The following is a 27869-nucleotide window of genomic DNA, read 5'->3' on the forward strand; positions in this document are numbered from 1 at the left end:
AGTGGATAAAGCGATGGAGTTTGAAGCGAACGGTGCTGGGTTCAAGTCGCAAATAGGACGGGACGCACGTCCTGTATACCACTGCTAGCCACTATCTATCTTTGCTTATAAAGCTACTCATATAATGTTAGTAGTATGATAAAGTAAATGTTAAAGAATCAATGTAATTAGTTATTTGTCTATATTAGGGTGATTAAGAAAATGGATACACCGTCTGAGAATTAGTAAAATTTACTCCCCGTTTTTATTGTTTTTACTGTTTTGTGGCCCGTGGATCTGACTCTAATTAGATTGTACGAATGTTTGCTATCGCCTATTCTCGTATATCATCGTCGACTTTAATCATGTTAGTCAATAACGAAATTAAATAAGTCAAATAACGAGAATGGGATTTTGAATACATATATTTTGTATATGAGGTGAATGGAATAGAAGGAAGAGAAGCGACGCGAGTGGAGATGGCTGGTAAGCCAACTCATTTTTAGTCAACCGTTACTCAATATTTATAGGCAGACAAAATAAACCACAGACATGTGGTGAGTCATGGGATATGAAGTGTGCACACATATACGCTCATATAAAAACAGTGAAGAGTGATAAGCGAATAATTAACAAGGTCAACATTTATGACTCAAGTAGAATGAATAGAATGGGATGTCCGAAAACTAGAATAAGATTTATTATGGGCTTAAAATAATGACTGACACTACAACTGTACCTATTAATATATATTTCATTAATGTTTGCCCTAAATCACACTACTTAAATAATATCTCAAGCAAATTACATAAAATAATACGTAAAACAAAGGAGTTTTTTCAGAATTAGACTGAGAAACCCCTTGTTTTCAACGTCTTGTTCTTATAAAAAGCAACTAACACTATGTATATGTCATATCATTTTTAATCCGATTGTATTAAGGATGACATGATGTCATGAGATATCATATCTGTTTATGAAGTCACTAACTGGTAAACTATGGAATATTTGATTGAAGTTTTCAAAGTAATCATTTTCTACAATTGAAGACATCATGCCTATCATATCTTCTGAAGTCATAATATGTTTATATCTTAAATAAGATACAACAGAAAGATTTCAAATCTAGTTTTTGGATATTTCATTAATACCAATACTCTTTATAGTATATTTTCTAATGTGATTTTGTACATTTTATGCATTAAATATAATGTTCCTTTTATATTTATTCACATGAAATGTAATGCAAATAATCAAACTAATTCGTAAATATTCTGTAGGTTTTCACATGTACTTTCATAGAACTGTATTTACTACTTCTAAAGTATTTCTTCTATAGATTAAGAAGGATAATTAATAGAATCTAATTTGATATCGATTGTAGTTGTATTTATTTATTTACTTATTTCAACACATAGATATTGGTACAAAGAGGCACCAAATACATATGCGCCACACAAATCTCATTCGATATGTGTGAGGGCTGTGATACTGCCTGGGTGCCCAAACCGAAGCAGGTGGTTTTCTTAGGGGGCCACACCCCGGGCCTTCGACACAAAGGTCTAATTCACAAGGCAGTGGAGTATCGTAAGGAGATGCAGTCCCATGGAAGCCGGTGACCAATAATCGGTTCATATGCCATTTGTTCCCACAAGATACTGGAGCACATGTGCAACAATGGTTTGGGATCCGGTTAAAGCGCCGGACATTCGCTTTTCGTCCTCTCAATTTCGTAAACAACACCCCTTTGACGAGAAGGGAGTGAGTAGGACTTCCCTGGCAGGGATTGTAGTTGAAAACATTCTGGATCCCTACATTAAGTTACTGAGTTCGACTGATTTCATATAGCAAGATATTAATTCATGTTTTAAAATGAATTTATTTGATACAAAATATCAGAACAGTCAGATGAAACTATCGAAACAGAGGTCAGAATAGTAGAAATAATAATAGAATCAATAATAGTAAACGATATTACAGGTAGGCATTCTGATTCTAGAAGAAAGATTTTATTCAAGAGTAAAATACATGAGACAACTTTAAAGATCAAGGTTTACAAGACAAATTGTGAATGTACCTGATCCATATAATCCTTAATCCTACTTCTCATAATAGAAAGGAAGGTCTTACCATACATCCTACTTGGACCATCTATCCTGGCCATTCAGTCTGATCGTATTTACAATTTCACACTATCATATTACAATTTTAAACTCTATCCTTTCTTACCATAAAGGTCACAAGTTTTCATTCTTAAACAATGCACATATACATACACACAAATTTACATACAGATCACTTATGAATCACCTTGACAGAAATGACATGACACCAGCTTGTTCAGACCTATTTTTGATTGATCAAATATTATTCTTGCATTGTTCCATTGTACTATTTAAACTTGGATTAATTTTAATTTGGTTATTTATTCTCTGAAGAAGTGACTTACACTAAGTCACGAAACGTCAGAAAATCCAATTTTCTACTCATTGGGATATTACAAATATATTATTTTTATTTATGATCCATTTCTGTCTATTCTTAACCATGTATTCCTGAATAAGAGGTTCAACCCTTATAAGCCAGATGGCTATATCGTTAACTCTAAACGAAAGCCTATGAAAAGGTGAAATAAGAATGAGGATACTGGGCAATTCTGGTGAATATCAATTAATGTCATCGTTTCTGATGATAGTTCACTATAAGCTCTTACTCAACCAGTAGTGTCCGAGTAAGAGGCCGTCATAAGGTTTGTATACGTTTTTGGCAACAGTTACTTGTCAAGCAATTGAGTTAAATACTGTCTTAAGGTTATTAAATACCGTTACACTAGGCGGCTAGTAGGTATGTCTAAGTCCTATAATATAACAAAGGATGAATGTTAGGTCAATAACTGCGTCAAGGTCTGAAACTAGTCTGATTGTTGAAAGTTCACTGTTTACCAGACCTAGTTCAGCATACTCTAGTTTATTCTTTGAATCATTTTTGACAAAAATAGAGTAAACATACATTTTTATGCCTTTTTTTAAAAACTTATTTTGATTTTAGTTAGAGAATGCTTATCGTTTAGCTGTTCAAGGATTACATAATTTATCCATTGAAGATTTAGATGAAATACGATCATATCGTGAACCACCAGATGATGTGAAAAATTGTGTCTATTTAATTTGTATGCTTATGGATGAAGAGGAAAAGTCAGTTGTTTATATATTTTTAAAATGTATTTTGATTTCTTAAAATCATGTTATCTATAAGTTAAGAGGTATATTGAACTACTGAGATATAAATGGTTGACTTCAATTCTGTGGGTTAACACTAATGTTTCCTAACTGGAGTACTGAACTGTAATATGATTTAAATAAAGTATGAACAATCCAGTAAATTTATGCTCAACTCATGACCCTTAGTGACTTCTGATTGGCCTTCGGAAGATAGAGTTAATCTTTAGTCAGTTGGAATACAGGATATATATACACGAATAATTTGTTACATTCAAGATGAAAGACGATTAAGATCTGGATTAAGGAATAAGATTGAGATTTAGGTTTAAGATTTGTTGTGAACAGAATAATAAAGAAGAATTGATAAACTATAAAAGCTACTGTTTAGAATATTAACACGCTTAATTCTAAATCAGTTAGAATTACTAACATTGATTTAACGTAATTTTCTAATCCTCTTAACGACAAGCTTTAGTATAAATCCTACTATCATTAGTGATGCTACTGTAATATTTTCATTCTATCTCAAAGTTTTTGTAACTTTACCATAAAAATTGTATACTATTCCAGTACCTTAGCTCATCTAGTTTGGGATTGCGGTCTACTTTAGCAGATATTTATGTCATTGAATAAGAAAAAGAGAATTCAGCGAAGAAAATTTTCTTTTCGACGAAATCATTTACTTAAGCTGTACATTCGTATATATAGTTATATGGAAAATGTATGTCTATAGAAGGATAGAAAGGATTGTATCACAAAAAATGGGGTTAACGTACTAATCAAGGGGTAAGGAAGAACAAAATTTAAGGGTCAGATAATAGTCCAATTGACAGATATGAAGAAAAACGACAAAACAACAAAGGTCATAATAATAAACTGATTGATAATCAAGAAAACTTGTAAAAGGTAATAATAATAAATGATTAGAGTTTAAAGTGCAAAATAGTAATTTAAAAATTATGGATAATAATAAAAGTGCATTAAAAAAAACACCCTAGAAACATACCCATATTTATGTCCATTATTCGTTTAGTTTCTTTAGTCCGGAATTCGGATATAGGTTTTTTATTACTTTTATCTTCTATTCTCTTGTCAATCACTCATTATCCACGTGTCAGATCGTTAGTTAGTGAATAGGGTAGTTCTCTACCCTCAGGGTCAACTAGTCACATATCGAACTCATATATTCAGTCACAAGGTCATACTAAGTAGCCAAACTTATCTAGGAGATTGACGAGTTTCGAGACTAATGTCCCAGGTTATCTAACTGCATAATCAGGGTATAAAACAAGGTTATACTAGAACCTGAGTGGGAACTGATTTGTAAGTAAATGACTGAATACATTCATGTCCCCAATTCTTTGGTTTTGTTGTGTGGTAGAAGAGTTAGAGCACTTGTGAAGTCTAAATCATCCAGCTGCATTCTAGCTGTTCACTGTATTCCATGCTTCCTCTTAGATGTTGACGTCTTCATGATCCAGTCGATCATCGAAAGAAAGAGAAAGGATGAGAGTAAGTAACCTTGCTCGACACCGGTTTTTACTTCGAACAAGTCTGTGAGCTGTCCTTCATGCACAGTTCCGCAGTTTAATCCATCATAGGAATTCCGTATGATATTGACTATCTTCTCAGGTACGCCGTAGTGTTCTCTCTCTCTTTCTGTATATGTATATATTCTCGACTATTTTATCATCTCGAAATAAGGTATTTTATGATGTATAAAGTTCTTGTTTTTTTTTATTATTTCCCTTATATACTTTTCTCTATTCAATAATTGAAGTTGGGAAAATGCAAAACATATGATGGTCCCAGTCAAATTTATTAGTAAAATCTTAAAACTTTCCATTCAATCAATTAATAAACATAAACATAATGAATTAAGAAAACGTTTAAATAATTCAAGCATATTAACATTTGAAAATTTATTACAGGTAAGTAAAAAGGTTTTAGAAAAAATATGTTTCAGTTGAATAAGATGAAAGCTTTGAAATGGGAATCTAGAGCTATGTCATTTAAAGTCTTCATTCATAGATCATGATTATAAGCTAATACTTGAACAAGTAATCTTAAACAAATATATCTTCTGGTTTAGTAAATCTAAGGAGTATATAATCTTCACTCTATACAGACTCGAACTCAGGAATTTGAGATTTCATCACAAGCATAATATAATTTAGTCAAGGGTACAATTTTTCATTCTGTTTATATTAACAACAGTATCAATCATTAATTCCTGGATTTTATCATTTTAAACATATAAGTTTATTTGTTTGTTCTGGATACTGATTTCGGTACCGGAAGATGTTGATTTAAGTCATATGTGGAACATCGATTCTCTCAAGATGACGGATTTGCCTCGTTTAAGAGTTTCAAGTGACATGAACACTATCTTTAGAACGAACTATCAATCTCATTCAACCACTTGACAGTGTTTAATTTCTTAAGAGATTTTATTTCTAAAGACAGACTTTTTTTATAAAAAGGTGGATCCTGACACCTGGCCGAAATAGTGAAACGTTGCCATACATTAGCTATATCCCTAATCATAAAGAGATTTTTCTGTCATCTAACCATATAGTTAGAACATTGGATACATTTAGATACCCAAAATACCTTTGAACTGAAATAAAATAAATAACCAGAGAAGAACTGGAAATCTGGATGGTGAAAGCTGTAATTACTTAATTACTCAGCATCCTTATTGACTAAATGATAAAATGTTCAGTTATCCCATCGACTCATTATATCTTGGAACTTTTCGAAAAAAATTACTCTATTGCACAGTTTGTGGAAGGGGATTCGTAGGCCAAGAGCTGACTCTTCTAAAATTATCATAAATATTTTACTGAGATCATGGACCGATCGCCGCCAGACAACTATTGAAAACCTGGGAGCACTGGACAACCATTTTTTCCTGCTATCACACACCTTATTAGTGTGAATCGATTAAAATTAGGTGAACGTATCTCCGGATTTTAGCTCAGTGGTTTAAAAGTTAAACGGTCATGAGTAAGACTGAAATTTCTGAGTTTGGTCTCCAGTGGTAGGGTCAAGGATGTTCACTAGTGAGGAGCATTACATTGACACGGAACATCCGTTCAATGTTTCTAGACTTTCAATGGATGTCTAACCTAGGTCGCTGGGTGATCTCAATAAAATTCAGTAATGTTCACAATTCTCATACTGATATTATGAACATGATTGTCGATAAGCTTTTGAAATTATTCAACTAAGTAACAAGTGATAATTTGTCAAATAGAAACCATTCGCATAATTGAAAACTTTCTTGTAGTATACCTTTGAATAGTACAGAGAGCAGGCACACTAAAATCTATGCACATATAGAGAGATGCAAAGGCTATAATTAGCAAATATATTATGCGTTAAAGCAGTACTAATTAAAAATCTTTAATCTTATTAAAACTCTTTACGTTCTTATTGAGTTTTTTTATCGTACCAAACTTCTTTTATTAAACAAGGCAATCATCAATAAGGGTTTATGGTTTTCCGTTGTTAACATTCATGACTGCAGGTAGTTACTCTGTTATCACATTCGTATCCTGAGCTCAGTCCCTCGATATAGAGTTATCAAAGCTTTAATCAATTTAGTGTTTGGCTATCAGTGAGGTCTAGTTTCGTCTTTAATTTCTCTGTGGATAATGTGTTGGGTATTTTAGAAGAAAGATGCTGAACACCAATACCAGGATGGAGATACATTCAGCTGACGACTATCAAATAGGAAAAACACCTCTATAGGATCAAACTGCTAACTACATTCCAACTCTACGATATCCATTATCACTACATACTTCAATGAGTAAATAAGTTTCATTCTTGCTGTGTCTCCCTATTAACAATTTAAAACAATGACTGGTTCATTCAATTTATCAAAATTTTTTATCCGAATTAATAGGTAAGTGTTGCTGCTGCCCGATTATGTCAATGGTTAAGAGCATTATGTGATTGCTGTGATGCTGGAGAACGTTTACAAAATCACATTGATGATTATTCTTCAATTGAAGCACAAGTTAGACGAAATGAATCAGCATTAGGCAATTTACATTTATCATTACAACTAACAAAAATAAACATAGAAATGGCTAATAATCATTTAGTTGGATGTGAACATCAAATTAAACGTCTTTCAGAGAATATCGATGTAAGCTTAATCGTTTTCCGTATTGATTTTAATGCTTATTAAAAAAGTGATATCAAATATGTCCCAAATATTGATAGTTTTAATAGAAAAATATTACCAGTATGGAGACCGTCGATCTCGTGCGCAAACGCATAACCTTTAGATCACTGAGCAGTCACCTGACGGTGTTGATATCTAACTCCAACCAATCCACGATCGCGGATGCACAGTGCTGATAAGACCCATACTGTGATGAAACGGCCGCCCAGTGCTTCCAGGTTTTCAGTGGTGGTCTAACATTCATCAATTAATGATCTCAATCAAAAATTTTCCGATCACCACAACGCCACACTGATAAAGTATATCCAAAAATTAGTACGTGAATGAATGTATTTTGTTCTAATAAGCGATTTAATTTTGAATGTGATTTTGAAACTTGTTTAGGGAAATGTTTTTGGAAAGCTAATAAATCTTCATTGCACCAGTCTTTCATGTCCACACTTTGGATTGTGAGAATTTCAATGGTCAAGTATAATCAGTAAGACTTCAGATCTAATAGAGTTCATACATATTTAACAACGACGACAACTCCCAATATAGACGTGACAACGCAGATTCAACAATTACCATTATTATGATGACTGTAATGTTTCCCTGCATTACTCCTGCTAATTACCATCGCCTCAGCAGTTCATAATTTTTCGACTCGGCCTCTCTTTGATCTAATTCTTTTAAGAGTACTGCTGGGGCGTCGACGATCCCCAATTTCAAGTTTAAACTCTACGTACAAAAGTGATACATCCAACCTCTCATCCTTCCTTAGCACTAATTCTCTTCTTTATTATGTCTTGTTTTTGTTTATATTATTATTTTGTACACTTTTTAAACCGTAGTCATTTGATATTATCCTCTAGTGATTTTCCGAGATAACTATTCACTTGTTATTATGACCTTTATGTCTTTCATTTTCTCTTCATACTTCGCACTTTCCAGACCAGTAAATCATTTCCATCCTCTTATTCTTCTCTAAACGCTTGACATTACTCAACCTTCTCTTGATATTTGAAATCTCAGATCACTTTATGATGTAATCTCTTTCTATTCTTCATAAAGATTCATCTATCTACCCAAACAACGATAAATACGAGCGATTTTGTCGGAACGAAAATTTTCTTCGTGGAATTCTACTGTTTTTAATCAATCACAGAATGAGTTATATGAACCAAAATCCAGTCCCTCTGAACTTAATATAATTGGGCAGCTTATTAGCATGTGGTGTAACCTAATACATTTGAGCACAAATTTAATCAATACTAGTTACTAATCTGATAATGTCATTGGTCAGTCCTACAGGAGTGACCAATGGAATCGATTTCTTCTAAGGATAAAAATCCATTAACTAATTTTTTCTTATTATAGATATTAGATTATAAAATTCATGAAGCTAAAGCATTGGCATCAACTATACAGAGTAATTTATCTGAATTATACAATGATACTAGCAATCATGATGCAACTAAAAATTTTTCATTTTGGTTCAATATACTCGGAGCATTGGGGACAGTGTATTGTCAAACATTACCAATTAAGCATAGGTAATTAGTATTCTACTTTCCGTCCTTTTGTGTGTATGTTTGTTTCGAAATGAAGGTCGTATTTGTATTTTTTATTGAATATGCAGTGAAGTAAGTAATGTGATGGTAATTAGGTTATTAAAACTTTGACTAGTGTTCTATTTAAAGTTACAATTCTATCAATTTTTAAATTATGTTACATCAGAAGTAATCCAATGATTATTGTTACGATTCACAACGCTGGATTCTGGTACTCATGCTTTCTACATTTTTGTCCAACTAATCGTGTAAGTGAAGAAAACTGAGAAACGACTAGAACCTCGAAATTGTCCTTCTGATTTTAGACAAGGACGTATAAGCTAAGAACTTGACTAGGAATATAATCTGCTTCCCTTAATATAGTATTGCATCTACTATTTGACCATAAGATGGCATGTAAGCACAAGGACGTGATATACTGAGACTTGTCAAACAATTGCAAATGCTCATATAGCTAATAAGAACCCTTGTATAACACTTTTATAGTAATTTTCATTGTGTAATGAAAGGACATAGATGATTTGAAAAACAAACCTGATATAGTTGCTTGATAAGATTTGGATTAATCTAGTGAGGAGATTTTTTTAGACAAGAAAATAAACATGCACTTCTAAACAATAATCAATTTAGGGGTTGTGGAGATTGTTAAGTTTTTGATTGAAATCACGAGTCAATTGAAGCTAGACCACCATGCAAAACCTGGAAGCACTGGATGGCCATGATTACAATCAAAATCTAAACAATAAACTGAATAAACAACTTTTTAGCTTTTATTCTTTTCAAACAAATTTTGCCGTGATTTAAAACGGATTTGACAAATGAATAGGTTATAACTTTCAATGTAGATAAATCATGAACTAAACCTATTGTAACAGTTTATATTAATGATAATTTCTTCTGAATATATTCTCTTTCTTAGGTAAAAGTTATGTGTACATTTTATTTTGTCCTAGTACGATAACAGAAACAGTTTGATTGATTTCATTGATGACTGATATCACCTTGAAAACCATTTTAAAATAGAAAAAATGGAATGGTTGTCAATTGTAACTCATGAACTTCTTACAGCTGTTCGTCCAGAATGGTAGGACGTATTGAACCCAGGACTTTCGGGTCTCTTAGTCAGCAGATTAATATTTATTCTAAAAATAGTCAAATTCTATGGTCACATTATCTAACATCAGTCAGTTCATAATATACAGTGATTACTTACACCATACTAATTTAGCATTGTTTAGAACAATGTTACAGTTTCATTTACGAATAAGATTATTTTACAAGCCATAACTTCTTATGGGAATTTCGAGAAATCCTCATTAAAGATAGTCATTAGTTTTTACAGAATTATTATTCATTTATTTAAGCGGTTTTATGGGCGTTTGTAATTATTTGGAGATAAATTTCATGATGAATCAGTAAAGGCAGGAGAGCTACATTAACCATCATTATTCTAACAAATAAAATATGAGTATGGAGGTTTATGAGAGTTATTGACCGTCACTGATATTACAAACTGACCTAAGTTACACATCCATTATTAGTCAGAAGGTACTAACCAGTTGCTTTATTCAAGTATGTGACACCACAGTAGTACTTATTCACGACCTCACTGTTGGGGAACGAACTCAGGACCCACCAGTAAAGCGCATGAACGCTAACCCTTGAGCCGGGATCTAATCTTCGACGTTTTACCTTGCTATAGTACGTCAAAACCTTCTGTTTTCTTCAGTAGTTAATTGTTGTACACCTGAAACGTTCGAACTCCTCTGGTCACAACTTCTTACTAGAATTCCACAATTACCTTTTAAAACTAGTCACTAGTGGACCCGTCATAATTATCACTGTGGTGGTTTGAGGAGATTACCGAATACTAGTGATATTACAAACCGATCTAGGTTACTCATCCATTAAGAATCAATAAGAATCGAATAACTGAGTAGTCCTAGTACATAGTTCAAACAAATATTTTGGTTCTTGTATTATTTATTTTACGTTATTATTTTACAGATCTTCATTGTGGAATAATTTCAAAACTCTCGTTTGGAATAAAATGAAGGTGAAGTTGATTACTTTAAAGAAACACTCATTTTGTTATTTATCATCACTTTTCGTAAATTTTATCATTCTTCTAAAAATGACTGTTCGAAATTAGTTCAGCAAAATTGAGTCATATATATATATTCGACCAAAGACTGTCGGAAACTAGAATGAAAAAAGCTTTGTAAAACATCGGGAATCAATCGCATTCAAACCAAACAATTATGTCGGGTTCAGTTCAAGTTGAGACGGATTGAATTATCCCGTTGTTGATATTCTTGACTGAATTTTGGCAAGATGATTAGTTGGTGTATATTCATCCCATGCGAATCACGTCGATACATCGAATTATGACACACGTTAGCAAAGAAGAAAAGGAATTTCACTAGTAGTGAGATCCGAAGAGCGGGTTCCATCCTATTTAGGATTCATCAGCTGAATTCCATCACACCCCAGAGTTGGAGTTCACTCCAGGATTCAAAGCCAGTGCCGTTCGCTCCAAACGCCATTATGTTATTAATCTAGCTACTGATTTCAGCAGGGTGCCTGGTTGTGCAGTAGATATGAGTTTTAATTTTAATTTAAAAGAAGTCAATTTCGATCAAAATTCATGATTTTTTTCGATTGTAATAAATTGTAGAACTAAAAACGCACATTTCGTCCTTTTTGGCCACTTCAGTTGAATTTATAAACAATACAGTCTTGTTGTTCAAACTGAAACTCACACCCAGTACTGATCGTTTTGTAAAGCAGTGTGTTATCTACAGCAAATAGTCCCTTTGATAAATTTGGGTAATGTAATAATGAGAAGAAAATTATCAGAGCTATATGATATTTATTCGAGCAATACCTTTTGAACAAATCGATCACACGTATATACGTTAAGAACATATATATATGAATAATAAAAGGTAAACTAAAATGGAAGGTGATGGAAAATAAAGTTAATAAGGAAAATAATGTGAAAAACAATGTGGAACTCACCACGCTGAACAATAAATCACCGTAACCAATGTAGGTTTATGGTGTTATCACATAAGCTACTGAGTTCCGATATCCACATCATCAACGGTACTATGGAAGTATATGCTAGTGACTCATCCCAAATAAAAAAATCTTATTCTGGATTCCTTTGCTAGTCACGACCTGAAATTTTCAAAACTCTTAACTATAAATAATATTAAGACATAAAATTAGGTTGCCAGTTTGTCTAAATAGAAAAAAACTATGTGCATTCTTGAATATCAACAGGTGGAGAATCTAAACTATTACATATGTATCAGAAGGGTTATAGTAGAGATTGTAGTAATTTCAATGGCTGAAATCATGGGTCAATTGAAGCTAGACCACCATGGAAAACCTGGAAACACTGGACAACCGTTTCGTTCCATTGTGAGATTCCCCGGTAGTGCACATCCACGACCCCGCCTCGCAGGATTCGAGCCCAGGACCTATCAGTCTCGCGCGCGAGAGCTTAACAACTAAACCACTGTGGAGTCCCACAGTAGGAAGAAACGGCCGTCCAGTGCCTCCAGGTTTTTCATGGTGGTCTAGCTTCAATTAACTCATGATCTTAACTATTGAAATTATTACTTGTGTTCATTATTGTTTAAAGTTTCACCATGTATTTCAATTCATACTATTCTATTTACAGTATACTTCTGAAGAAAGTCTAGAAAATAATACTTTTATACTTGTTTTCTAGGAAGTCTATCACCAAACTACGAATGATCAAAAGGAAAATTTGATAATATGTGAAAAAATTCTTCAAAATTTACCATTGTTTAAAATTATTCAAGCACAGCCATACGAACTAATGAAATGGTTTACATTGAACAAAAACTTTCCACCAGAATTAATACTGTTATATAATGATCGACATATTAGTTATATACTTGAAGCTATTCTATCTATACTTACAATTCTATGGTCGGTTAGATATGCTCATACTAAACAGTGTGATAATGATAATGTTGATGAATCAATGTTATATCTGTTTATTTACGATCCAGATCTAACTGGTATCAATGTAATAAAATCATTATTACTAACAAAAGATGATACTGATGAAAGTGATAACATTTCTTCAAGGTAAGTTTGTCGTTCAGTTAAAGTAAATGTTTACAATTGATTGGTCACTGGGTGTTGATCAATATCATGTATGTCAGGTCCTTCTTAGTGCAGATAGACTCCTATCGATCAAGTTGCAATGTGGCTACCAGTCTAGGTTACTGGTCATTGCGTGCACTATGTTGAGATAAGATGGTGGTTAGAGGTGGTCAACAGGAAACTCTGGACCTAGGTTTCGATCTGCACTAAGAAGGACCTGACATACATGACATTGGTCACCACCCAGTGATCAATCAATTGTAAATACACTTCATTCCTACAGGATGTCAATCGCGGCCTGGATAACTCAGTGGTAACGTCTCTGACTGCGAAGCTGGTGACACGGGATCGGACCTGTCAGAGGTTGTCGATTCCTTCACTCTAATGATCATTGTATCCCATACCGAATTATTCTCTAGTTGGCTCAAGTTAGTTTTTCAAAGTTAGAAAAATTACTTTATCAAACTGTAAATTCATATCGAAGTCGTCATTCACACGATTAAGTGATGCGTAAAATCCAGTGTATAACTGACATAAGATTATCTGCAAAGACAGTATTATTATTGCGAAATTAATATGAAGTGCTTTATGAACATCAATTCATGAAGTGTCTACGATACATACTGTGTCAAGTTATATAGTCAAAGAAGGGTAATTCATGAAATGTATATGGCTACTAATATTTGGGTCCAAATTATAATTTTAGATAATATTAAAATTAGAACTAAGAACACGAAATATGAAAATTGTCAAAAACATTCACTGGATACAATACAACTGAAAACGACTGCTTCAATCTTAAAGAATTGAAATTACAGTAGTAACTTAATAGAATGTTGCAATTTCGTTTCTTTGTTTATAATGGTTACACACAACAGAAATACGCTACACATTATTCTTGAAGTTATTAGAATCGAAATTGGTTACTGAATATTAATAAGTAATATAAGCTAATGCACTCAAAGAGAATCGGGTTGAAAGACAACAATAATAAATGCAAACATTTATGGTACTCAGTTAAACTTAATTTGCTTGCCTTATTATAAACAGTGAGAATAAATGATGGCATAAAATCTGCAGGCATACAGTTTGAATACTTTAGATAATTTAATCTACCGAATTCATGATTTCACTATATATTTATCAATTATTATCACTCTTTAGTATGTGTATATTCCATTAATAATGCCAATATATGAGGCAAAACTCACTAATACAAACGTTCAGAGGTTCGCAAAAATAAAGACGTATAAAATTAAACCTGAAAGTCAAAGGTATTGGTTTATTTACAAAGGGAGTTGTCTGAGTCTCATCTAATTAGATAAAGCATTTGAACGGTATACTTATCGGTGAATAAATAATATAATTTATAGGCTAACATATCAAGTTCGAATCTCCTGGGGTGGGATTGCGGATACACACTGCTGAAGAGTCTCATACTAAAACGAAACGGTCGTCCAGTGCTCCCGGATTTTCCATAATGTTCTAGCTTCAATTGACTCATGAATTCAACTATTAAATTATAATAATATCCACAAAAACCCTCTCTGATTATATCAAGTTATACCCAATAAATGAATTTAATTCTATTAAGGGGTTAAGAAACCAATTCTAGTAATATTTTGACACTTCTATATTTCACTGATTGAAATCATGAGTCAATTGAAGCTATACCACCATGGAAAACCTGGGAACACTGGACGGCCATTTCGTCCTAGTATGGGACTCCTCAGCAGTGCTCATCTACGGCCCTGCACCTCGCGAGGTCCAAACCCAGGACCTATCAGTCTCGCACCAGGCGCTTAACCAACCAGACCACTGAGTTGGACGGCATCCAACGGTGTTAATGTCTAACTTCAATTAATCCACGAAACGGCCGTCCAGTGCTTCCAGGTTTTCCATGATGGTCTAGCTTCAATTGACTCATGATTTCAATCAGTGAAATTTCTAAAATCTCCACAAAACCCCTTCTGACTTCCATATTTATTTATATAACTAACTGTATCTGAATTAAATTGTCAATGGTTTTTGTTGGGTCATTTAAATGTAGAAATATCAAGTAATATTACCCTGTACTTTTCTTAATCTAATTTTTAGCAAAAAAGATCAATTAATTTGTGATCTTTACATAGACATGAAAGAATTTATATCCAATTTTAACTACACCATTCATACAAGTAAGTTAATAGGGTTATTTATCATTGATGTTTTGATAAAAATAATGAGATGATGGAATTGTTATTAGATTGTTCGAAATATATAGTGTAAATTACATTACATTTTTCAAATCAACTTTATTTTATCATTACTCTATTGAAATTTATAAAAGGGACTAGAAACTGCTTGATAACTTATATTCTATTCTACGTTGATGCTCTTCACCAATATGAACAAATAAATTTGCTAGTAATAAGTGTTTTATTTCTAATTCAAATTGATATTTAAAGATTTGATCCTTAATCTGGTCAAGATCAATCTGTAATATGAGACCTTAAATTCAACAATCTTCATAACATGATATTGTAGTACGAAGGATAATAAATTAATAGATTAGTATTTAAAATCTGGGTCAGAATTGAGATTAAAATACGTAAATATTTAATAATAACTATCATTACCTGTGGAATAAGTCGTACAAAGTTTATGATCATAATCGGTTAACGTGAAGATGATATCAGCTGGAAAGCCTACTATACTTTTCATATACTTCAGAATAGTAGCCATTGCCCAATTAGAATTCTTTCTATAATCTTCAGTTTATTAATATATATATATATATATATATATATATATATATATATATATATATATATATATATATATAACAGTGGGCCGTTTTCTAATTTAGAGACAAAAAGTATCAGCCAATATATAAGACCTAGGGATGAACCATCACGACACTGTTTATTTATCTATATATTTCACTATTAAGTTTGAAATGTACATTCATAGTACATTTTATTAATAATTCTTTGATGATCTCCATTGGGATTATACTTTCTATTTCTTGTTCTCTAAGTTGTTCACAATTATATTCGTATTATTTCACATATTATGATTTGTATATTCAGAAGGGGTTGTATGGAGATTGTGGAGATAGTTGAAATTATTAAAATCTCCACGAAACTCCTTCTGATACTAATCAACATATGCTCATTAGTGACTGGCTTCAAGATGTATATCCTGGAGTAATGGTGAGAAGCAGTGACCAGTGAAGTTCAACCGGGTCAGTTGTGACGTAGTAACTCACTGATGACAATGGTGGATTTGTCGCTCAATTTCGTGAATTAGTTGAAGTTAGACATTAACACCGTTGGATGCCGGCTTAGTGGTCTAGTGGTTAAGCGCTCGCGCGTGGGATTGATGGGTTCTGAGTTCGAGGAGTCCTACAATAGGACGAAACGGTCGTCCAGTACTTCCAGTTTTTCCATAGTGGTCTAGCTTCAATTAACTCATGATTTCAACTATTGAAATTTGTATATTCATTTTCAAACAAGTTCATTACCAATGAATCATTTTCATTATTTATTATTAATTATAATTTATTCTTCTTAGATAAGATAATCTTCATTAATGTGGATCAATTTCATAGTTTTAATGCAAAAGAAAATATTAACTATTTATTAAGATTTTATTTTAATCAAGTCTTCAATAAAAATATATCCAGTACAAAAAATAGTCAAATTGTTTTATGGACATCATTTAGTCAATATACTGAAATTGGTAAGTAATTAAAGTAAATGACATTATACATTCTTTTATTCAATTCATTGATGATCTAGTTTGATAACATCGACTAGTTTTTCTTTTCAAGGTAGAGTTTCGTTCTTTGAGTTTTCATTGTTATCATCATTATCAGTATAAACTGTAGGTGGAAGTGAGTTGTTCAAATTTCTTCACATATGATTGATAGTTTGTTCTGTTGACTTTGACTTGATTGGTTATTTATCAGTATAGGGGTTGTGGAGATTATTAAGTTTTTGATTGAGATCATGAACTAATTGATGTTAGACCACTATTGGAAACCCGGAAGCACTGGACGGCCGTTAGACACCAACACTGTTGGATACCAGCTCAGTAGTCCAGTAGGTTAAGAGTACGCGCGCGAAACTGAAGGCCCTGGGTTCGAATACCGTGAGCAAGATCGTGAATGCGCACTGCTGAGGACGAGACGGTCGTTCAGTGCTTCTAGGTTTCCAATGGTGGTCTAACATCAATCAGATCATGGTTTCAAGCAAAAACTTGATTGGTTATTGTTGACTTTTAACATATTTTTGTCTGTATATTTAATTTGATTGTCTTTCCCTTTGACCTGATTTTTGATCTTGTCACATATCATGATGTATCTTCTCTTATATCAATGAACATAGATATTTGTAGGCACACATTCGACTAGGAATATGTTGAGATTTTGTATAGTGAAAAGCTTAGAATTCAGGTCAATCAATGATCAAAAAACACATTGAAATTGATCCAATTAATCAACCAAATAGAAAAATCAAAGACAAATATATGAATCAAAATAGATAATACAGACAAGGATATGTTAAAAGTCAACAATAACCAATCAATTAAGTCAACTGAACAAGCTGTCAATCATACATGAAGAAATTCGAACAGCTCACTTCTAACTAAAGTTTGTACTAATGATGTTGTTCAGTACAACAATGATAGTTTCACGATTAAACGAATTAGCTTAAAGAACGAAACTCCATTGAAATCGTACACCTGAATTACTAATCTTCTCCACCATCTCAAGATCAACGACTACTTTTACTTAAATTGTTATCGATTTATTTGAACCTTGAAACAAATAACATCGATCATGTACTTTCTTCAATATTCAGTATGTAGAATGGAGTGAGTAAATGTGAATTGAAATAATTCACGATTATAGATAAGTAATATCTACACCCGCATCAATGGAATATAAGCCCTCTACCATGTTATTTTAAAATATCAAGTTACTTCATTAGCTTGTAGTAGCCAGTTTGTGGATGATATTCTCGAATCTAATTGTTAGCAATGAAAGTTAAAATACATAATTTAGTTACCATCAAATAACCAGAGTAGTTATGCATAAGTAACGAATAAGTGTATGTTTACTGGATTAGATGATGGTGGTGTTAAAAATATTTCGATGTATATGATGAGGTGTGACAAGTTAAAAAAGTATCTATTCTGTGGAGCATAATTCTAATGCTTTGATGAACAAATCTTCGATTATCTAAATAAAACGGAAGAATGATAATCAATAGAAGATATACAATAATACAAGGTGGCTGAATGATGTCTGTTCATGAAAGCGAACTATTGTTGACTCAAGCCATGGGATGATTTAAAATTTTAAGAAAGATCGTTAGTAAGATGTTCACGTTTTCGTGTAATGAGACAAAACATTTATGGAAAAAATTACTGACGGTAAAATGACAAACTCAGATATCATAAACCTTTGGACACCATTCATCTTATGCGTCAATCATTCTCCAGTAAATTAGGTCCTAACTGCCACGCTTTCCCATCATATCAATCTAACAGTCAAACCTTATTTGTATTGGCAGGTAAATGGTCAACAAAATTTATATCCTACTGTCTCATGGGTTTTAAATTAACTTGATTGAAGTTATCGAAAACATTTTTAATATTCACTAAGTGTGAGATATCTGATATTTTCGGCCATTTTTCTACATGTTTAATGTGTGAGCTCCTCATAATGAAGTGTAATATTTCACTAAAGATTTCATTTCAGTTATCTGGAATTATCCACAACTATCTGTTATGAACATGTCGGCATAGTAAAGCCCAAAGTGGTTCATTTAAAACAGTAATATAGTACATGTTATGACTTGAAACCAAATCTCTAATGAAAAATTATAATCTAATATGTAGTACTCTTAAACTAAATAGTATAGGTGAGCTAGAGTTTAAACAGTTCACCTTGTATATCAAGTAGAACTGTAGGTATTCAACCTTGAATCATAGTGTTTCTATGATGCCTAGTGATACTATTTATCTGGTTTAACTAAAGTAGATCAGTAGAGTTAAAATTGTTCCTGTTTCAACTACTAAACCATTGTTTCTCCTTAAACGCTATAACCTAATTATTATTAAGTAAATGAAGTCATAAACAGAAATGATATCTGTTATAGACATAAGTACAATTGTCGATTGACTCCTACTGTAGTGAACGAGAACACAAGTGGGAACAATCGAATGTATTCGAATACAAAATTACAGAACATCTTAGTAAAATCTGAGTATCATACAGTAAATACTTCATTTGCAAAATGTCAATCAATTGTCTCAAACTTGACTGTTTCTTTTGCAAATATCAGTCAATCATCTCAGACTTCATTGTTATTTCGTTTCCAAACAAATCATTCTTTGTTCTCGTTCTCCTTTCTTTGATTTTCTTAACCTTGTGCCACCAGGCATTTCGTTTTCGATTGATGATATATACTACTTATAACTGTCGCCACCAATAGCACACACCATACTACTAACGATTATTGTAAGTAGTTTCGAGCTTTTTTTTTCAATCTTAATAAATGGTATGTTTCACATTCTAATGTCAATGTATAATGAATAGAGTTCAATTGGTGAAAAATACATTTAACAAAATACCTTTATTTAAACAGATTTTCTTAAATGGATATCCTTTCTTTGCTTCAATTATATTTTCTTCCTATCTTATATTTATTAATCCTTTAGGATTTAAATGTAGACAGAAATTTCGCCAAGTTGATTTTATACCAATTGATTTAGGCTTATCTCATTTGGAATGTGGCAGTGCATTAACAAGTTGTTTGTTAGATCTATTGCCTAACTGTAATATTCTTAATTCACTTCAAAAATTAAGGATTCATGAAATTGAAACTTTTGAAAAGATTTGTGAAGATAAAGTAAGTGTAAATATTTGTATTTGTATTAAGTAGATTACATTTAATCTCATTGATGAATTCAGTAATTGTGCTACTAAGATTATTAGTTGTATTATAATCAAACTCCTATTTCAATAAGGCAGACTGATTCTGAGGTTTTGTCTTTATTCAGTTACTCATTAATAGTAGTAGAATTTCCTCTCCATGTTCTATAACCGCGTGAACTCAAGTACTAATGTTTTTAGATAGAATTGTTTATTAGTTTCTGACCTTTGATTTGATCACTACATAGGTTTGAATGTAACTTGCTTCTCTACTTCGCAAACTAGCACTATCTAGACAGTTACCAAAAAGAATTGCGAACTAGATGCCCGTCTTATTCTCGCTTATGACTTTTTAGAAGTGCACATTTAGCACCATCAGAGATCAAACGAATGATTTCCAGATAACTTGGCGCGTATGCTACATCTAAAAAATTGAGTCGGAATACATTAGTCTGTGGGCTGAATTCAGTCTCAACTATCATATAAAGTCATCAGTGATCACCGTTACATTTCCTATATGGATGGAATTCATTGGTAATGAAGTGCCAATAGAATTTTTAAGATCATTGACAGAGGTAATCGCTAGTGATCACATGTTTATTGTTTAGTTGATTGGTTCATAGGGATTAGCTTTATTATATATTCATCGCAAGTTGAGTAATATTAAAAATTCGGATGGCTGGACATCGATTTAGTGATCTAAATGTAATGTAAGCTCTTCGTTTCAATACTTGGCCGATTCGCCAGTACTCTCCGTCTGAGATATCCAAACATGTTTAAAACAGTAGTTTGTGCTTCTTGATTTTCAACGCTTCCTCAACTGATGTCAACTCACGATAGGAAAAACATCACAAATTTCGTAATTTACATCATGCACTGATTTCATTTAGAATATGAGCGGCGTGAATCAAGAATAATTGATTCGCTACCCTGTCTTATTGTGGAACTCTTCGATAATACACACATACTACCCGCCCCGGGATCGAATCTAGAACTTACTGGTCTTGTAGTCAGTGCTTTACCTTCAAATCACTAATAATTCATCCAGTGGTTTATATTTCTAAATTTAATCAATTCATGATGTTGTAACACTTTCATCCAAGGCCATTAGTAGGTAACTGCCCCACATTCGGTATGGTTAAATTTCATCGATCATGGTCTATCACTAGAACTCCTAGAATTATTTTCAAGTTTATTCATTGATGAATAATTTACTTATCTCCACAAACTACCCAACTAAATAACGATTGAAATATTCAATTCACTATAAACTTTATAAATTAGCATAGATCCTTTACTGTCCAACTAATACCTAATCTTAAAAAAATGCATTCTAATACAAAAGTACAAATACAATTTTTTTATTGAGATCATGAACTGATTGATGTTAGATCACCATTGAAAACCTGGAAACACTGAACGACCTTCTCGTCTTAATGTGGGACTCCTCAGCAGTGTGCATCCACGATCCCGTTTCGTGAGATTCGAACCCAGGGCCTTCAGTCTCGCGCCAGGCGCCTAACCAACTAGACCACTGAGCCGGCATCCGATCAGTGAAATTTATAAAATCTCCACTAAACCCCTTCTGATAATAATCATCTGCTCACTAGTGACTGACTTCAAGAGATACTCCTGGAGTTCTAGTGAGAAGCCGTTATCAGTGGAGTTCAACCAGGTCTGTTGTGAGATATCAACTCACTGAAGACAATGGTGTACGGTGGCGCAACTTCGTGGATTGGTTGAAGTTATACATTAACACCGTTGGATGCCGGCTCAGTGGTTTAGTCGGTTAAGCGCCTAGCGCGAGACTGATGGGTCCTGGGTTCGGATCTCGCGTGGTGCGGGATCGTGTATGCGCACTGCTGAGGAGTCCCATACTAGGACGAAACCGCCGTCCATTGATTCCAGGTTTTCCATGGTGGTCTAGCTTCAATTGAATCATGATTTCAATCAGTGGAAAAAATCAATAAATAAGGGATTTTATTGGTATTCGTTTACATTGTAATTAAAGATTTTGATAACTATTACGTAATAATAACAAGCTACGTAAAACAAATGAGTGTATTCAAATGAAAGGGGTTTTTATTTTTACTGGACTGAATTGTAAAAATGTAAAGATCATTTTCATCCAATAGTGTTAATGTCTAACTTCAATTAATCCACGAAATTGCGCGACCATTTTCCATTGTACTAAGGTAGATACCTGTCTCTACTCGACACGGATTAGCTCCACTGCTGAGGAGTCTGACAATAGGACGAAACGGCCGTCCAGTGCTTCCAGATTTTCAATGATGATCTAACATCAATCGATTCATGATCTTAATCAAAAACTTAATAATCTCCACAATCCAAACAGAAAACTTATTTTCTTATTCTTTTTTATCTTTTTTCTTATAGATTCAACTATTGAATATATCAAATGAATTAACAAATTACAAACTATTCCATTCTGATATGAATAACTCAATAACCAATACTAATTCAATTCAATTCAATGTAGATTGTTTAAATTTAACAAGACAACATATTGAATTAGTTAAAATCTTTTCAAGATTATCAAGTAATATGATTCATTTAAATGAATTACAATTACAACATGAAAATTTAAACAATCAACTTAGTATATTTACCAATCAAAATAATACAAATGGATGTATCATAAATTTTACTCGTAAAATATCATTATTATTCCATAGTTTAGAAGATATACAATATAAAGATTATATTTCATTTCGTTGGCCATGTAAACGATTGTGTGAATATATTCTATCAAAATATGATCAAGGTTTATATTCTTCCCATTTGGAAAATGTTAATGAAATCAACTCCCCATCTGATTTATTTATCAGTTATGAACATGAAAGACAGGTAGACGATTAACATATTTTCTTGTTTGGAATAGTTACTTGTTCAGTATTCTCGTTTGTTTACTGTTTTATGTTTTTTTTTTGACATTTAATGCGTGTAACTAAAGTAAATTCTAGTGAGATACAATTCATGTTTGACTTGATTCTGATTATAGTCACCTTATCTTTGTTGTTCACTGGAGGATAATTGATTTATGTTATTCTAAACAGTTGAGATCATGATTCAATTGAAGCTAGACCACCATGGAAAACCTGGAAGCACTGAACAGCCGTTTCGCCCTGTTGTGGGCGCATTCACGATCCCGCCTGGCGGGATTTGGACCCAGGACCTATCAGTCTCTCGCTAGGCGCTTAACCAACTAGACCATTAAGCTGGCATCCAACGGTGTTAATGTCTAACTTCAACTAATCCACGAAATTGAGCGACAAATCCACCATTGTCTTCAGTGAGTTACTATCTCACAACTGACCCGGTTGAACTCCACTGGTCACTGCTTCTCACTACTACTCCAGGATATATATCTTGAAGCCAATCACTAATGAGCATATGTTGATTAGTATCAGAAGGAGTTTTGTGGAGATTGTAGTAATTTTAAAATTCTTTAGAGGATCTGTCATCTCTGAGCTAGATAGTTTATTTGTAAAAAGTTGATTGGCTTTCTGATCAACGCTATCGGTCTAAACACCAAAAAGCAAAAAAAAGAGTCATCAAAATTTTTTAGTCGACTAACAAATGATTTCATCAACTTAATGCTCTCATTATATCTTCTTCCTTTTCCTGACTCAGAGAACTTCTAATAGTCCACTTCTTTTTGGAGCATTCGGCCTAGAGAACGTGAAACTTTTAGAATCTTTCTTTTATGTTACAAACCATGTTCATCATATTGGATTAATAACTTCTACATTGATTAGTTTCTAAATGGGAGAAATGGCTATTATATAACTATATGAGTATTCACTTTGGAACACTTCTTTACTCGTAACTGAATTTTATTTAATAAACGTTTAATATCATAGAACATTTAACTCACACTGTTTTGTAATGAAATGGAAACACTCATATTATCTACCACATTATCATAGCCTATGCTTCATTGTTAATAGGAGTTTTGTTGGTCAACAAATGTAACTATTCGATGATATACTGTAGTCAATACAATGTTAGATGCTTAAATGTTTCATACATGGTGTTCTCCAATTCCTAGAAAACATTTGTGGTCATCTATCAGTCACCAAACACGTACACTACTATGCAGTGTTTATAAACACATCAAGACTTATTTTACCTCAATTTGATAAGAAACTAGAATTTTAATATTTACGTCAATGGAATTGACATCTAATAAACACAAAATAAACTTTTTATGATAGTTACATGTATACCAACCGGATACTCGGTTTATAGAATTCAATTTAATTTGTTTTAAGATCAGATGTAATGGAACAGCTACTGTGATAATGTGTGATTAACCGCTCCATTGTCCCATGAAGTTTATCAAACATCTGGTTAATTCTGTAAAAATTAAACTTAGATAACAGTTAGATTTGAATTCAGGATGAAAATATTGTGATTTAGACTGATAGAATATAGCGGAATCACTGTGTAACCTTTTCCGACAACGAAATTCAGCAAAGTGACTTTTCGACTAATGATTGATTGTGAAACAGATTTCCTAACATATGGATTTCATTCATGTGTTTCTCTGAGATTCATCAAGAATTAGTCATATAAACTGAGGTCTAATAACTTATGAATGAAGAGTATAATCTTATCAAACCTTTTAGAGTCCTGCTGAAGTGATGAGCGAATTTCTTGTTTCGTTTCATTGATTTATTTCATTTTTTTATTCTACATTTAATTGGAATAATAGTCTACGATTTTTTATTATATGAGAGCTACCGAAAGTCAGTGAAGATAATTATGAATCCAATTTGTTACTAAATAATTGACAGTTTACGATTAACACTGATATGTGACATTTTAGCCTAATGTGTTATAACTTGTGCTCTGTGCCCCTATCAGTGTGTAACGTAATGATACCGCCAATTAGAGAACAGTGAATTATCGATCGGATCAATGACGCATAAAACTCATACGAGCAATCTAGAGTCCTTATCACTCCTGCTTCCTGCCTAACCCAGCCTGCTTGCCTGTCAAGTCCACAACACCAATCTCAGCTCCTGCAATATTAATCATTTATTTCAAACATACTGGGGTTATATGCAAACCAGACAGGCCACATCGTAACATTAAATAGAAAATGACATCTATACAAGATCTAACCAAATGTGGCTGTGAATGTGGGAGATAGTAATTGATAGTAATTAATAGACTGGGCATAACTCAAGAATGGTAAATAGTATAAAAGTAGTTCATAGGTGAGAATAAAGCTTATGATAAGAGGAACACAAATATGAATAGTTTAGTGACTTAACAATTATGTGATAAAAATATCCGTCTAGTATTGGTCCATAAATGGGTCCCAAAAGTTCCCATTCATTATTCTTATCAGGATATAACATAATGGGCTTTAATAAATTACTAAATAGCTGTCTTAAATAATCTAACCACTTTTGAATTCAGCAATATAAACATAATAATAGTAACATCAAATTAATTGTAATTTGAACGTTTTATGATTAGAAGTTCATAAGTTTACTTAACTTTACTTTCTTATCTTTTCTACAAGGAAATTGGTCGGCGCATTATACATATGTTATTGGAATTCTTTCTCAATTCTTTAAACACTTGGAACAATCCATTAGGATTAATAATACAAATAAAAATTTCAATATATTTTAATATACTTCAATATTCTAAATTAACTATTTATGAATTACATAATCCAGATCAGATAATTGAAATTGAACTATTTAAACAAATCATATTCAGTAATATTTTTACATGTGAATATAACTATCAACATTGTTTCAATCACAATAAATCAGAGGTAAGCTTTGATAATTATGCATTTAGATTGAGCTCATGGACCGATTGATATTAGATAACCATTGAAAACCTGGAAACACTGAACGACTGTCTCGTCCTAATGTGGGACTCCTCAGCAGTGCTCACCCACGGTCCCGTTTCGTGAGATTCGAACCCTGGGCTTTCAGTCTCATGCACTAATGCTTAACCTACTAGACCACTGAGCCGGTATCCAGTGGTGTTAATGTCTAACCCCTATACTGATAATTATACATTTATCAAATGAATTTATCAATACAAAAAATTACTATAATTGAAAATCGATCAATTATTCAAGGTAATTTGATCATTCACATTTCATTATGGATTAATAGTTGTGTAGAATATCTCGGAGATGAGAAGTGTACTGAAATCCTTATAGAGTCAATGTCACTCCCTAGCCAACTCACAGAAATCATTTGATTTGATATAGATCGAATTATACAACGGAGAAAAAGACAGAGATAACATTTTTCTACAAAGTAGATAGCACCACCTGTGAAGAACACTACACTGGTTTAGGAGGACAGAACCTCCACTACGACATACTAATAACGAAATGACGTGATATTTTATTTCTGATATTGACACACGTAGACGGCAGCGAACATTAATTTGATTGTGAACGTCAAAAATTACCGACCGAAGAGGTCCTAAGAATAACAGGGAATTTCGATTAAGGACCTTTCGATAGACACAGCAGTGTAGATCCAAACTATCAATCCACACGAAATATGCCAATCGACCAGATGATCAGAAGTCAAGCAAATAGTTAGTAGGAATACAAAGGCTAACAAAGACAAAGAAGCCTGTGAAAAAACCATTCATGAACAAGATCATCAGAACCAACTGATTTGGTGCTTGGGAGACAACTGAAAAGGTTAGTTCTACATGAAGTGGATGATGATAATGTTGTTCGGAATGACTGAAATTTCCACAACTAAATCAATCAGTCACAACGTAGAATCCGATACGTACATATGTCATTTCAAGTTGCCATACCTCATTAGCACCGAGAGATGAAATTGCCAGCCCGATTTCCAGAATAATACAGAGAGCACTAGTATGAGTAGTGATAAAAAATATTAGGCGTCGAAGAAATAATTCAAGAAAATATAAATTAGTGAAACAAAAACACAAAGAAAGTAATGCAGTAGGTCAGACTTTGGGGAAGAACAAAGAATGGATACACCTGCGTCATTGCAAGTGATTTTGAGCCATATCACTCAAAGTCTATAACTATTGTTTACGATAATCACGCGAAACCCGACCAGGCAGTCGACACCTATTAACATGGTTCAGTTCAATTGTCATTGACACTGTGGGCTGATGCTGTGTTTTGGTTTTGCCTCCCTCTAGCATTCTTCTAACCTATTCCTACACCAGAAAATATCGTCCGTCAAGATAGACCGTGGTCTGGGATACGTAATACATGTTCTTGTCCCCCTCAGCTGATGAAGATTTACCATCTAGTAGCCTATTTCTAACCTGGGGATTGCTTACTCGGTGGTCCTAAAATACACGGGTAATGCTTCGAAGAAATATATCACAGAATACTAGTAACCTATGAATATCCTTTACTCTTAATGGCTATTTTTCAGTACCCATAAATCAAGATTCAACGAACTGCTGCACACCAACAAGAAGTACATCACAGTATCACTGTCAAATTACTGATATCAGATGGTAATATATTTTTCAAAATGTATACTTCTCAGCAAAAGTTGCATAAAAATCCTCTCATCAAAAATCATTCAATTTCATTTCCATATATATTATCAGGTTCTTAAACGTATTCAACTGTTGGAAGAAAAATTGCCAACTTTAAAAGGCGTAGAAAAAGCATTAATGAATGAGCCACTAATATGGACTGAAATAGTTGAGGTAAGTAGTTCTATTCCCAATTAAAATTATTTCTGTCTTTTTATGTTGATATGTCTCCTTCCCAACACCTTTATCTGAATCCGTGAAGCTATACCTATTTTTCAGAAGAAAACACGGTATGCTTAGCG

The 27869-nt window shown here is 32.9% G+C and overlaps 1 protein-coding gene across 1 annotated transcript in view; it reads left to right on the plus strand.

Annotated features, from left to right (window-relative positions):
• Window positions 1–27869, plus strand: part of CCDC88B_1 (heavy chain) — a gene marked incomplete at its 5' end in the record, with an annotated part of 52625 nt that overhangs the window by 4606 nt on the left and 20150 nt on the right. Inside the window, 12 exons of the mRNA XM_051218387.1 lie at window positions 3028–3173; window positions 4981–5131; window positions 7114–7359; window positions 8758–8933; window positions 9118–9199; window positions 12694–13079; window positions 15195–15274; window positions 16653–16820; window positions 19809–19999; window positions 22420–22890; window positions 25580–25840; window positions 27640–27741. Coding sequence (XP_051073126.1) covers window positions 3028–3173; window positions 4981–5131; window positions 7114–7359; window positions 8758–8933; window positions 9118–9199; window positions 12694–13079; window positions 15195–15274; window positions 16653–16820; window positions 19809–19999; window positions 22420–22890; window positions 25580–25840; window positions 27640–27741 — 2460 coding nt within the window. The remainder of the gene's footprint in view (window positions 1–3027; window positions 3174–4980; window positions 5132–7113; window positions 7360–8757; window positions 8934–9117; window positions 9200–12693; window positions 13080–15194; window positions 15275–16652; window positions 16821–19808; window positions 20000–22419; window positions 22891–25579; window positions 25841–27639; window positions 27742–27869) is intronic.

This window comes from Schistosoma haematobium, chromosome 1 (genome assembly GCF_000699445.3).
Source record: "Schistosoma haematobium chromosome 1, whole genome shotgun sequence".
Classification (NCBI taxonomy): domain Eukaryota; kingdom Metazoa; phylum Platyhelminthes; class Trematoda; order Strigeidida; family Schistosomatidae; genus Schistosoma; species Schistosoma haematobium.